Consider the following 13,413-nt stretch of genomic DNA (forward strand, 5'->3'; position numbering starts at 1 on the left):
ACATCTGACTACCTTTTAAGAAGAATGAAGATATCAATCCCACAAAGGCAACTCATTCAAGAATGAATCCAGAAGATTTAAAACTAGCCAAGGAAGAATGTGTTGCGTTGCTGAACCAAGGATTGATTGAACCAACAACATCCAATTGGGCATGCCAAGCCTTCTATGTTGAGAAAAGATCAGAACAAATCCAAGCCAAAAAGAGATTAGTCATTGATTATAAACCCTTAAACACGTTCTTACAAAATGACAAATTTCCACTACCTAGAATCAATGCTATCACCTCTTGCCTCAGCGATGCCAAGGTCTTTAGCAAGTTTGATCTTAAAGTTGGATTTTGGCAGCTTGGTATTCATCCTGAAGATATATATAAAATCGAGTTTTGTATACTTGATGCACAATACCAATGGACTGTCATGTCATTTGGATTGAAGGTAGCTCCATCATTGTTCCAAAAGACCATGACCAAAATCTTTGAGCCCATTCTCCATTCAGCCTAATCTACATAGATTACATTTTCCTGTTCTCAAAAGATGGTTCAACTCATCAAACTCTCTTTGCCCAATTTGCTATCATTATTGAGAAATATGGAATCATGTTATTTGCAAAATAAAAGTCACATTGGACAGGCCCAAATTGATTTTTTGGGAATGACCTTTCAAGACGAATTTTTTCAACCAGAAAATCACATTTTCAAAGAACTGTTAAATTTTTCTGATGGCCACTTCTCAACAAAACAAGTCCAACAGTTCTTCGGCATTGTAAACTATATCCATGACTTTATTTCAGATGTGATTAGGCACACAAGTCAGCTATCAAGGATGCTAAAAAAACGACCCCCACCTTGGAGTCCTGAACAAATAGCAGCTGTCAAGCACTTAAAAGAGGTAGCTCAAAACCCCCTCCATTAAAAATCCTTAGCAAAGGACAACGCATTCTGCAAACTGATGCTAGCGATAATTACTAGGAAGCTGTTCTACTTGAAGAGATTGACGGAACAAGGCACTACTGTGCACATGCCAGTGGACAATTCAAAGAATTAGAATCAACAAAGAGATTCTTGTAGTCAAAAGAGGGATAGAGAAATTCAGTTTTCATCTGAGTCCTTACCATTTTATCGTGGAAATGGATAATACATCATTTCCATCAATGTTGGATGCCAAAGGAAAGACACTTCCAGACTCACAACTCTTGAGATGGAAAGATTGGTTTTCTCGCTATAAATTCACAGTCAAGCACATCAAAGGAAACCACAATATAATAGTTGATTATCTCTCTCGTCCTAATAAAGAATCTCCACCAAAAATCATCCACCTTTTAACAATGAGCACCATCAATCCACCAACATTTCCTTTTCCAGACTGTCCTCAAGACCATCATTTTTATAAAAGACCAGCAGAGCCTTTTCCTTTCTCAGCCAAGCCAACAAATCCCACTGAAGTAAAAACCCTGGCCCGACATTGTCTACTTTACTGGTTATATAGACTCCTCCTTGTTACACAGATAACAGCCAACCCTTGATATTTTGATATCGGCTTTTCCTACTGCATCATCCTCATCATCAAGGGACCAATTCCAGAAGAAATGTTATGGTTCATATGGGCACTCTCTGCTCAATATGACTGTGTCATAATTGTTCCCGCTCTTGCCATGTATCACCTGCTTTGTGATAGGCAATTATCGGGGTCACTCCTTAAACAACTTCTGACTTTGTTTACCCCTATCTCAACATGGCAAGGGAAACTTTACAAAGCACTGGAGAATTTTTTGTCAGTTGTTTGATCATCTGTTGCTGTTCACAAAGCTTGTCAAGAGCAGCTAAAGCCAGCTGATAAATTTTTCCGAGAGTTGTAGAAATCTCCTTTCGGAGGGTAACCATCATTCTCTGAATCTCCGGTTGGAGTTCTTCTGGAAGTGAGGCAAGAAATACTTGTTTAAGAAGTGGATTACTCTGCCCTCTGAGAGGATAGTACTTAGCTGCCATCTTCTTGTAGTGAGCTTCCAGATCCTTTCTATTGAGAGAGCAGCATTTCATCTCAAAGTATTCTTGAGAATTTCTTTTTTAGATGATAGTAAATATCTCCTAGAAATTCTATGTAATGTTCCCAAGAACTGGACAGCACTTCCATTAATGAGTTGCAGGCGTTCATACTCACTAAGGGTGTTGATCCATTCTCTAAGATTGCCTGTCATTCTGGTGACAAATTCAAAGAGAACTTGCTGGATACATGTGTTTGGAGCTGCCATCCTTGTATCAATCTATGCACCAAAATCATTTATCCTTTCTCTATATTTGTGTGGAGGAAGGTTGTCAAAAGTAAAATAGTGATTGCCTGCTTTTATCTGGGTTGGGTCTAATTGTTGAGGTTGTAGCGGTGGATTATTTTCTTCTTCTTTTACCTCTGAAACCTCTCCTCTGTCTTGTTCTTCAAGGACAGAATTGACCATTGCAATAGCAGACAGATCTGCCATATGATCCTCCTCAGTTGAATCATCAAAAGAATCTAATAAATCGGATGTATCAGATGTATCCCCAGTAAATATATCATCCATTGCTGTGTGTGCACTCAGCATACCTATGATCCTACCAGGAGTTGGCGATCCTTCTTTAATTTCTTTTTCTTTAGCAGAGGTCTTGCTGGGTTTTTCTCCAGAAGCTTCCCCTCTAAAGAAATCTGCTGTTGTCCATGGTGATCTTGGTCTTGGTTCATGAGACCCTTTGATTGGAGACCTGTGGGTTGGACGATGTGATTTTCCCTTTTTGGTGAAATCTCTGGACAAGATGATAGTTTGTTTTGAAGATACTATCATAATCAAGCATATCAGGAGGAGGTTGTTGTGGAGGGGTAAAGATGGGAGAATATGTGGGATATGGTGGTAGATACATGGATAGTGGGTCTATGGCCAAGGCTTGTGGTTTGGATTGTCTCGCCCTATCTTCCTCAATTTGCTTGAGCTGTGCTTTTATGCGCGTCAACTCTTGATCTTTTTTGTGAAACTCAGGACCAAAGTACCTAATCTGGATGTAGGTCTTGAGGTCTTGATCAAGTTGTTGAGCTTGCCTAGTTAGGCATTCTTTCAATTCATTGACTTGGGCTTGCACAGAATACACTTGTGTAGGCAACTTGTCAGTTTTATCAACAAGTTTTTCTAAGGTATGGTCAATCCTTAGCAAGACTTTATTTTGGCTGACGGCATTTTCAGTCTGCCAGTTTAGGACCTTTTCTTGTGGTATGGTTGACTGGTATCCTTGTGGAGTTACTCCCTTAGAGGTCATATATGGTCTTTGTGTGATTCGCTAGTCATCAGTGGTAACCTGAAGAGGAGGAAACTCTTGGTCATAAGATCGGATAGTAGCCACACATGGTAGAGCAATAGGACTGCTCAAACGGTGATTTTTGAAGATTTTTTGGGATTTCTTCTTTAGATTGAATCTGGGTGTTTCATCAGGTTCATCTCGTGGGTAGAATCTTAATGAAGCATTACAACTCTGCTTCTTTTTCTTTTTTCTTGACTTATTTTTCAAGTAGTCTTCTTCCTAAGAGTCGCCCCATGAGTCACAGTCAGAATCACACATACTTGGATCAACGTCTCATATAAAATGGCCATTAATGTGTGAGGCATAAATAGGTTTTCCTTCTTGGAAGTAATGGATTGGGGGATCATCCTGATCACTTGTGTGTTGGATGATAAGAGGAGAAATAATACAAATTCTCCTGAATGATGACTGTCTGGAAAAAGATGATTGTCCTTTTGTTTCTGGCCTTTGGAAGACCGTTTTGACTGTTCCATCTGGTGCTCGGCTGATGACCGGAGGCATTGTTGTATGCACATCAGGAACATATTGTGAAAAAGCTCTTTCATAGTTAGTGATCCATTCCAAAGGTACTATAGAGGAAAGTTCCTCCGTAGTAATCATTCTTGGAATGTTTACTATGGCTGGTCCATGATTCTTGTCAGTGATGAACATTAAGAGAGCATCTTCTGTAGAATTTGGGAGGTTTAGGTCTAAGGCATGATCTTGGACTCTATACAGGACTTGATGCTAGAGTGTAACCTGCTCAGCACTAGCATCTTGTGTTACTCCAATCAGTTGGACTTGTATCTTGATCCTTTGAGCAAGTGTTGGATCAGTGAGTCTTGTAAAATTCGGAGAGATTGTGAGGATCACACTTCCATTTGTCAATGTGGTGACAAGTGCTCCGATGAGAGTATGTTGGTATTCTTTAAATGTGGTATCTAGGAGTGTAATCTTTGCTATCACAGGTAAGTCTTTCCTGCCATGTAAAGTCATAATTAACCTTATTGTTCCTAGATGTAAATGAGTGTATCCTTGTTGGAGGTAATCACGAATAAGATCTTGTGGGATGATGGGATCTCAATCGTGACATACTGCTCAACCGCTGTAGCTTGAAGATCATATTGTTGTAAATGTGAGGTCTGGATAATTTCTTTGATGGGGGTGTAGAGTTTCTGGTGATGAGATGACGGATATTGGTTATGGCTGAATATTTGTCTATGGTAAAAAGTGTATAGTTTTATAAGTGGTTGTTGGGTTACAGGCATCTTTGAATCTTCTGGAACATGAGTAATTTCTACGAGATTCTCAATTTTATTGGACAAGATTTTCTTAAGTGTTGAGGGTACTCTTTCAATGGTAAGGGATGTATTATAGAAAACAGATTGATTAGGTTCGGAACTAGATATTTGTTCAAGGTCTCTTCTACTTCCTACCAAATTCGGTCTTAATCATCAAATATGTTAGACAATTTAGTGCCACGTTAACAAAATGGTTAGAAACTGAAATAAACATTAAAACATAGTAGTTTGCTTTTTCAATTTTTTGAGACTTAAAATAGGCCCTTGCATTCTTCACATTACACTACAACCTTCTCCTACCCATCACTACCACCATCACATTGCCATCACCACACCTACACAATCCCAACAATCATGATCAACAAAGAGGCCCTTCTCCCCTTTCTCTTTCTTTCTTCCTTCTTCCTTGCATCATCATGAAAATCAAACCACCCCCACTCACAACCCACCACCAGTCCACCACCATCACCACAACAAACACTCACCCTTCTCCCTCATTACACCCCTACCTTCATCCCTCTAACAACTACAACTCAAAATGTCAATATCCCTAAATTCCAAAAGAATTATTCAATTCAAACAAACGAATGCCGTGGGGAGAATATGCAATGCAGGGTGAGGACATGACGAACTTTTCAGCTATGTTAGGGAAATGTGATGAACTTTCATGCGAAGAAATGTCAGAAGATGGCTACAATATTTCACAATTCTTCCTATATCAAACACAATCGAATATTTCAAAAATATTTCACATTTTTTAACAAAAAGCAATTAATAATGACCTATTTAACATTATTTTATCTAATATAAGGACTTAATAATAAACCTCTAACTTGTAAAGGCTTAGCTGAAAAAAATGGTAAAATTATAAGTATCAACAATATTTTTGAAAGGTAATTTTATTTACAAATCATTTCTTAAGGGAAAGACAGAAAGGTAATTTTATTTTAGAAAACTAGGTTAACGAAAGTATTTCTTTTGCATCATTTGACAACTTTAAGGGGTTAAATCACAGTACTGACAGAATAGGATCAAAATTACTCATGTCAAAGTTCAAAGGAGTTATTTACAATTTTTGTTCTAATTTATATTAAAAACAAAATCACCAAGAAGGAAATTGCTATCAATAAAGCTGATTTACCAATACCTTTTAACTACTCATGAATTTGGGTGAAGCACAAATTCTTTGGCAAAGCACCCCCCCAACTTCCTCTATATTGGTTATTGAATTCTTTACACTTGAACTAAGTCAACCAAGAAATCAAAATCTAATGAAACCATGATGAGTGCTAGCTAGTGTCCAAAGGTTTTTGCACATCATTCTCAAGTTGTTTCACACACTGAACAACATGTTCAACTTTCGTTGATAAGAATTTATTTTGCTCCTCAACAGTTTCCAGAAGGGAAAGTATCAGCTTGCGATATTGCTGACATTGCTGATCTCGACGCTCGAGTTCCTTTGTGAGTTGTCGAATTCTCTTATCCTTCGATTCCTAGTAGTAAAGCAAAACATATTGTTTTTAGATTTCATAAGCTCACAAATTCAAAATGTGTAAGGAAGCTGTAGGACAAAAGATGCCAACACAAAATCATGCAAATATCAATTTAGATTCATGCCTATGGTGCACTCTCAGAAATTATATTTCCACAACAACTCAAGCTTGTTTCCTAAGAAAGATAAGTTCCGTATCGTCATCAATTTCAAAATGCACCTCAAGATTGCAGGAGAAATCCTAGAATATCTACCAAAAGTATAGCATCAGACAATGGATAAATGTAACAAAGTAGGATGGGAAGAATAATTATAATTTATAACAATATGCATAAGATGCAACGAAATCCAGACTAGATCAACTCTTTTCACTAGGGCTGTTTCAGGCTTCTACATGCGTACCAAGACTCGGTGATGGAACATGCCAATTTCTATTGTATCCATATAGAATGAAGCAGAGATATTCAACCCAGTTGATACAGACTAAGCTATCAAACAACCAACAGTCTTCAACAAGGGCAACTGAACACACTTCTGCTTGGTTTGGACATTATTTTGGTACCCAACGTTTGGGCCAAGTCCTAATTCAATCCCTAACATTTCAAACATCCTATTTTAGTTTTAAAAAGTTTCAAACGTCCTATTAAGTCCCAAAAAGTTTCAAACGGATTTAATATTGTCCTATTGTTAAATTTGACATGAACAATTAGCATATTTAAGAGCTAATAACGTTTTATTTAAACATGTAAGTAAAATCGACCCACCAACATAAAAGCTTTTCCTTTGATTCTGGAGCGTTGATGATTGATAGGGTTTGGGATTTTTTTTACAAGGAGATTGAGAAGAGAAAGTGTTACAAAAAGGTTTTGGTTATGTTTCTCTAACACAAAAGAAGATATAACTTAACAATAGTGTTGTTAATGTTCACGTCACTCATTCCGTTAACTATTCGTGTAAATTTAATGGTAGGACAACATTGAACTCATTTGAAACTTTTTGAAATAGAAATAGGACGGTTGAAACGTTAGGAGTTATGACCAAATTAGAATTTGGTCCAAACATTGGAAACCAAAATAATACTTTACCCTAGAAAAATAAGACACAAAATAAAAGGAAAGCAAAACGGTAGGAAAGCAAAACGGTTAACAGATAAAAAAGAAGTAGCAAATTGCAGCAGCTATAGACCAGGTCACAACACTCATTCAGCAATATTTCGAAATTCAGATACACACCTATGGGTTGTCACAAAACAGTTTTATCTCCTGGTGCTCATATATAGTATATTATACCACTGGTTAGGGAACATAATTTCACATGAAGGTGACATTGACTGGGGTAAAAACACACTAAGTATACTGGTATAGTGTCGGCATCAGGCTAAGTATTCCAAAACCTGATACGTGAATTGTTCTAGCACCCAAAACTAGTAAAACTGTACAACCCTGAGTTGAAACGCAATTTTAATTTTTAACAATGACAAGAATATCTCCCTGAAGTAATACCTGCAATCATGATTTACAATGGATTTAAGAAAAATATGACTTAATGGCATTCAATTTCTAACATTATAAATATAATCAACAGATAGAGAAAAATCTACTCAATGTGAGGAATTGAAGAAAGGGAAACTTACTGTTGTACGATAAGAACGAACACCAGAACCCATCAGTGGATGACTATGTTCTTTTACAAATTTAGTAACAACCCACTTCCCACATTTATTAACTTTGACCATCATCATTGCCTCGCAGCCTTCTCTTATGCTAACCCGTGGTTTCCGATAAGGGTTGACTTTATCATTTTTCCCTCTCACATGAAAACCTTCCTTATTGCAAGTAAGACGACGAGAAATAATTCTGTTGTCAATTTCAGAACGATGACATTTATCAATGCGCACAATAAACCCTTCCTGTCTTGCATATTCATCATAAAAGTTCTTGGCATCAGCTTCAGAATCAAATTCCATACCAATATATGGTTCCAAAATTGAAGCGCCCACACATGGTCCTACTGTTTTTTCAGCAGAACTTTCGTTAGCAGTTACCAGTTCAGCTTCCAACTCCACTAACCAGATAACAATAAACAATTCGTTATTCAAATAACATATTCCCTCTTGAACTTATCAACACAAAAATCTTGCATATAAAAATATATATTTTTTCCTCTAACTACTATATGGAGCCAACTTGAAAGTAATTCACACAATTGCAACATCATCAATGAGAAAATCAATGGTTCAAGACTTCAACAGCATATAAATACTAGCATGACAAAGCATAAACATCTGATATTCAAGTCACTGATTTTCTCATTAATGATTAAAAATTCTCACTTTACCGTCGAAAGTTCATGGTGAAACCACAACAAGAGATCAATAAAATCCTAAATTTTCTAATAATCCTAACTAAATTGGACCTATCTATAACATGAAACCACAAGAAGACATAACCCATTCATTACAAAGTCCAAAAATCCTTAACAAATAGACACTGTTCTAAACCCACATTGCAAAAAACACAAGACCACGCTTGACAAAGCGAGAATAATCAAACTATCCTCAGAATTTAGTCAAATTTTTTCCTCCGCAAAATTGGATTTTCCATAAAGTTCTGTTTTTGTATAATTTAACATGAAAATAACAAGGTTGGAGGAAAGGAGGTTAACGCAAAAGCTTACTTGTTAGCGTGTAGAACAGAGCAGAGAGAAATAGGTGCGTGGAAGAAGCAGGGGGCTCACTCTTTTTCTCCTAAGCATAAAAACCAAAAACGGAGTTAAAAATGAAAACGGGAAGAGAGAGAGAGAGGGAAATACGGAGTGCAAAAGTGGGTCAGGAGTTTGGCCCAAATTAAGAAGCCCATTCATCGTCGCAAAAGGTCTCAAAGCCCAATCTTCACCAGACAAAAAATAAAAATATTGTTTTGATTCAATCAACTATGGCCATTATTTGGGCTAAGGCCCGTCATATCACCAAAAGAAAAAAAATATAGTCATTGTTTGTATTTTCATTTTTCAGGATAAAAGAAGTATTATTTTTAAGATTTTTAATTTGAATGTATTGTTTGTGTCAAGCAATTTTATACGTGTATCTAATTATATAGTACTATAGTACTATGTTAGAAAAACTAAACTTTTTACACTGACTGCATAAATAGTTATCCATACGAACAAATATAATTAAATGACGAACAAATATAATTGAACGATTGTATAAAACATTTTGTATTGTCAGTATATTAAAATTAAATTTTATTATTAAAACCAAAAGTTATTTATTTTTTGAATTATTTTATTTCTGATCTTTAAGAAGGGGCCTGTATCTCCCTTAAGTAGTTATAGAGAGAAAAACTATGAAAAAAAAAAATAAATTACAAATTTATCTTTATATGGACAAATTTATTCATGTAAAATATAAAATTCTAACCATATATATAATATTGTTTAGTATTTTTAATTGAAAAATATAAAATTATATTATTTTAAACCACACCAAATGAATATAAAACAAAATGACTATAGATTTTATTTTTTTTTATTTTTAAGTTTGCTCACAAAAATACGCTTTTCGCATATATATTTATTATCAACTATATTAGGTGTACACTAAAAATCAATTGCTCGTATAAAATAAATATTAAAATATAAAATATAAATTAAAAATAAATTAAATAAAGTATATATTTATACACAAATATACGATGCATAATTTGGTGACACCTGTGCATATAGAATTTTTTATTTACTATATATGTCATCTTATTTATTAGTATTTTTTAATTGAATTAACGAGATAACACCGAATCAATTTTTAAAATTTAACACAAATAGGGGAAAAAAAGTATTAAGAACACAATTGGTATTTATACCACAAACCATCAAATTACCTTACAATAACTAATCCAAAACATTTCAATAATCAAATATTTCAATACTAACAATTTAACAATAAATAGCCAAACATTTTACCCGAATTAATCGAACATTTTAACTCAAACGACCAAACAAAATAAAGTAGGCACCCACAGCTCTTTTGTGATAAAATTAATAATTAAAATTATTAGATAATAATGTAATCAAATTTTTAAATAATTTAATAAATTTTAATTATTAATCTCATATAAAAATAATTATACGTAAATTTTTTATTAAACAATTTAATTAAATTTATTAAATTATTTAATAATTTTTTATTATTAATTTTACACAAAAATAACTCCACCTAAGTTTCATCATCAAATATCTTCCCAAAAGAACTTGATGAAATTTTGCATGTTAGCTTCCTGAAAATGCATGAAGACAAGAATAGATCCATCCATGTCTGGGCTTAGAGCCAACAATCCCCTATCAAAGGGAAACAAAGCACCTTGACCAAAGTGAACCAACCTTCCCCAACTAAAATCAGCTTCATACACCGCCATGCTCATCCAGCTTGTTGTAACTCCAAAGTTTGGATTCCCATAGAATAACACATCTTCTCTATACTCTCCTTTTTCCAAGAAAGGAGTCCTAATTCGATCCATTCGCTTTTAGCACGCAAAGAAATCCATTTGTGATCTTATGTATTCATCGTTAATTCTTTCCACTGCTTCCCTTATGTTCTTTGCAGCATAACTCAGCGGCTTTGACACGATCTCTCCGACTCGTGAAAGCTAAAGCGTTTCCAAAATAGTTTTGAGGCAGAGGAGGATTCAGCTTCTTGCGAATATCAACCACCGTCTGGAATACAGTTGGTTGATGTTTGCTAAGCTCACGAGCCTTACAAGCAGATCTCCATAGATGTGCTCCAATGGCTTCAAATCTGCTATAAGGCTCCCGGGATTGGAAGTCGTTATTATCATTATTGGCATCTTTCTTCAGTTTTTTGGACTTGTTCCCATGTGAGCTTCAATTGAAAGAAAGTTGTCTTCTTCTTTTGCTCTTCTATGGTGTTGGTTCTTCCCAGAATGAGTGGAAGAGGCTTAATCTCTGCATGATCAAAGCGTGGCGATGACAGTGGGTGTGACGGTTTTAGCAACGTTCGGTCATGAAACGGCAATTCACTTGCCTCCAATGTCTCTCCTCTACTCATCTTTATTCAGTAAATGGTGAAATCAATCATTAAATACTTGCTTTTACAAATAACAAAAATAATAAAAGAAGCTCTTCCGAGTAAGCAGATTCTAACCATTTTCGTCGGTATTTAATTAATAAAAATATTAAATAGTAAATTATTATTTATATCTATAAAAATTTTAAATGAAAATAAATTTATTCATAAAACAATAAAGTTAAAAAAATGCGCTGTAACTGGAGCACGACTCAAAATCCAAATTATTTCTTTTGATAATAACGGCCTTCTATAAAAGGAAGTGATTTCAATAAACACGCCTAAAATGTTGTCTTTTTAATATATTTTTTAAAAATTAAAATTTAATATATGTAATCGATTAAACTATATTATTTCAGTCATAATAATATTGAATAAATCGATTTGACCAAAAATTGATGAATTAAATTTTTAAACTAATTTAAATTAATTTTTATTTTTTTTATAAAAAAATAACTATAATATTTTTAATATAAAAAATAACTAAAATATTTATATATATGAAGTTTAAAAATTCTAAATCATGTCCCTATTAGGTAGCGTTTGGTGGAGAGACAGAGACAGAAAGACTAAGACTGAGAGACAGAGACTAAGAGACAGAGATTAAAATAAATTTCAGTATTCTGTTTGGTGTAAAGTGGGAGACAAAAATTAAAACAAAAATAAAATTCTAATTTAATTTGTACAAAGGATAAAATTGGAATTAATTAATTGAAATGAAGGTATTTTAGGTATAAAATGTTATTAAAGTTTCAGTCTCTATCTCTAAAAATTTTAGTCCCCTGTGTCCCTACTTTTTGAAGGTACTGAAATACTGAAATTTTAGGGACAGAGACAGAAATTTTAGTACCAGTCTTTGAACCAACAAACATGATACTGAGTCTCAGTCTCAGTCTCTGTCTCAGTACCTCAAAACAAACGCTACCCAACTTTAGAGAAAAAAAATGATTAGAAGTTAAGGTTCTCAATAAATAATAATAATAATAAAAGTATTATTGTCATTTTTAATATTTAAAAAAGAGAAATGTTAGGAGTTAGTAATTTTTGTGATTTGTAACTATCAAGTAGTCATCAATAATGTTTTTAATGGTATGAGATTTTATCCAATAGTGTAAAATTACTCATTTTTCTTTTACTAGTTACATGCTGATCAGAATTTAATAAAGTTGCTGACTCCTAGATTTTTTCTTTTAAAAAAATTGTTTTAAACGTGACTCCCTCTATAAAAACATTACTAAGTAGTAAATGATCAATTAACCCGCTAATTAAATACTAAACGTGTATAAAAATAACCTTTGCCCATGAGTTGATGAAGTGAATGCCTGCAAGGCCATCACATAAGGGATGAGACAAAGCGATTCCAATGGCGATGCCTTCTTGTAATTCTTTGAACCTTGTGATCTGTGCGAGCAACAAAGGAAGCTCCTCTATGGGGCGAGAATAATCAACGGTTGGGATGAGTTCCTTGATTGGCTGATTTGGTGAGAAGTCTCCATATTCAGCCATTGATTTGTTGGATTGGGCTTCAAGAAGCATGGCTCCTTTTGCGTTACAATCCAGTTTCAAACGATCACCTTGGATCCAATTCAACCTGCAAGCTAAGGGATAATAATGAACCAAGATGTGGCTAAGAGACTCTCGCATTCTCTCAACAAACACATTGAAATCATCTTCGGATTCTGAATGTTTTGGCTTGTAAAAATGTAGAGTGTCGGTTGGTGACTCCAACGTGGGACTTGGTCATTCTCTGCTAACCATAAGACACCATTCGGAGTTTCTTTTTTTGGTGTCACACTATAGGAACCTATGATTCTTGCCATTTTTTTGTCGGTTTCAACACTCAAGTCTCAAGGCTTGGGATGACTGTGCTTTATGCCGAATCAGTAATCACAATACATATATGACTAAAATAAAAAATATATTTTTTAGTCAATCTTATAATTTTTTATTAAATAATATAATATATTACAAAATTTATTGATATTAAATTATTAAAAAATTATATGATTAAATAAAAATTCTAATAAATATTAAAGAATTACTTGTAGTTAAACATTAAAAAAATAAAATTAAAATTAATACATTTAAAAATATTAAAAATTTTAAATTTATAATAAAAAAACAAAAAAAACTAGTAAAAAAATTAAGTTAGCGTGTGACATTTAATTTTCAAAATTAAAATAAATTACTTAATGTAAAGTTAGAAACAATTAAATGCATCTGTAAAAATAATATAATA

The 13,413-nt window shown here is 34.0% G+C and overlaps 1 protein-coding gene and 1 pseudogene across 2 annotated transcripts; both read right to left on the reverse strand.

Moving 5' to 3' along the window:
• Positions 1–5,784: 5,784 nt before the first annotated feature.
• Positions 5,785–8,852, reverse strand: LOC107619600 (protein FAR1-RELATED SEQUENCE 5). Its single transcript, XM_016321896.3, has 3 exons — positions 8,768–8,852; positions 7,725–8,155; positions 5,785–6,092 (listed from the first exon to the last, which is right to left on the reverse strand). Coding segments are annotated over exons 1-3 (636 nt in total). The 5' UTR covers positions 8,769–8,852; the 3' UTR covers positions 5,785–5,888.
• Positions 8,853–10,297: 1,445 nt separating this feature from the next.
• On the reverse strand, positions 10,298–13,027 carry LOC107616633 (hydroxycinnamoyl-CoA:piscidic acid hydroxycinnamoyltransferase-like; annotated as a pseudogene). The gene is made up of 2 exons (XR_015899970.1): positions 12,468–13,027; positions 10,298–11,156 (listed from the first exon to the last, which is right to left on the reverse strand). The product of XR_015899970.1 is annotated as a hydroxycinnamoyl-CoA:piscidic acid hydroxycinnamoyltransferase-like (transcript).
• Positions 13,028–13,413: the final 386 nt, after the last annotated feature.

This window comes from Arachis ipaensis, chromosome B9 (genome assembly GCF_059453495.1).
Source record: "Arachis ipaensis isolate K30076 ecotype BB chromosome B9, ASM5945349v1, whole genome shotgun sequence".
NCBI lineage: Eukaryota > Viridiplantae > Streptophyta > Magnoliopsida > Fabales > Fabaceae > Arachis > Arachis ipaensis.

Bases quoted from the DNA above. Each gene is read 5' to 3' on its own strand.
- LOC107619600 (XM_016321896.3), bottom strand. The intron at 6,093-7,724 runs GTAAGTTTCCCT...CTTTACTACTAG, and splicing joins TTCGTTCTTATCGTACAACA to GAATCGAAGGATAAGAGAAT.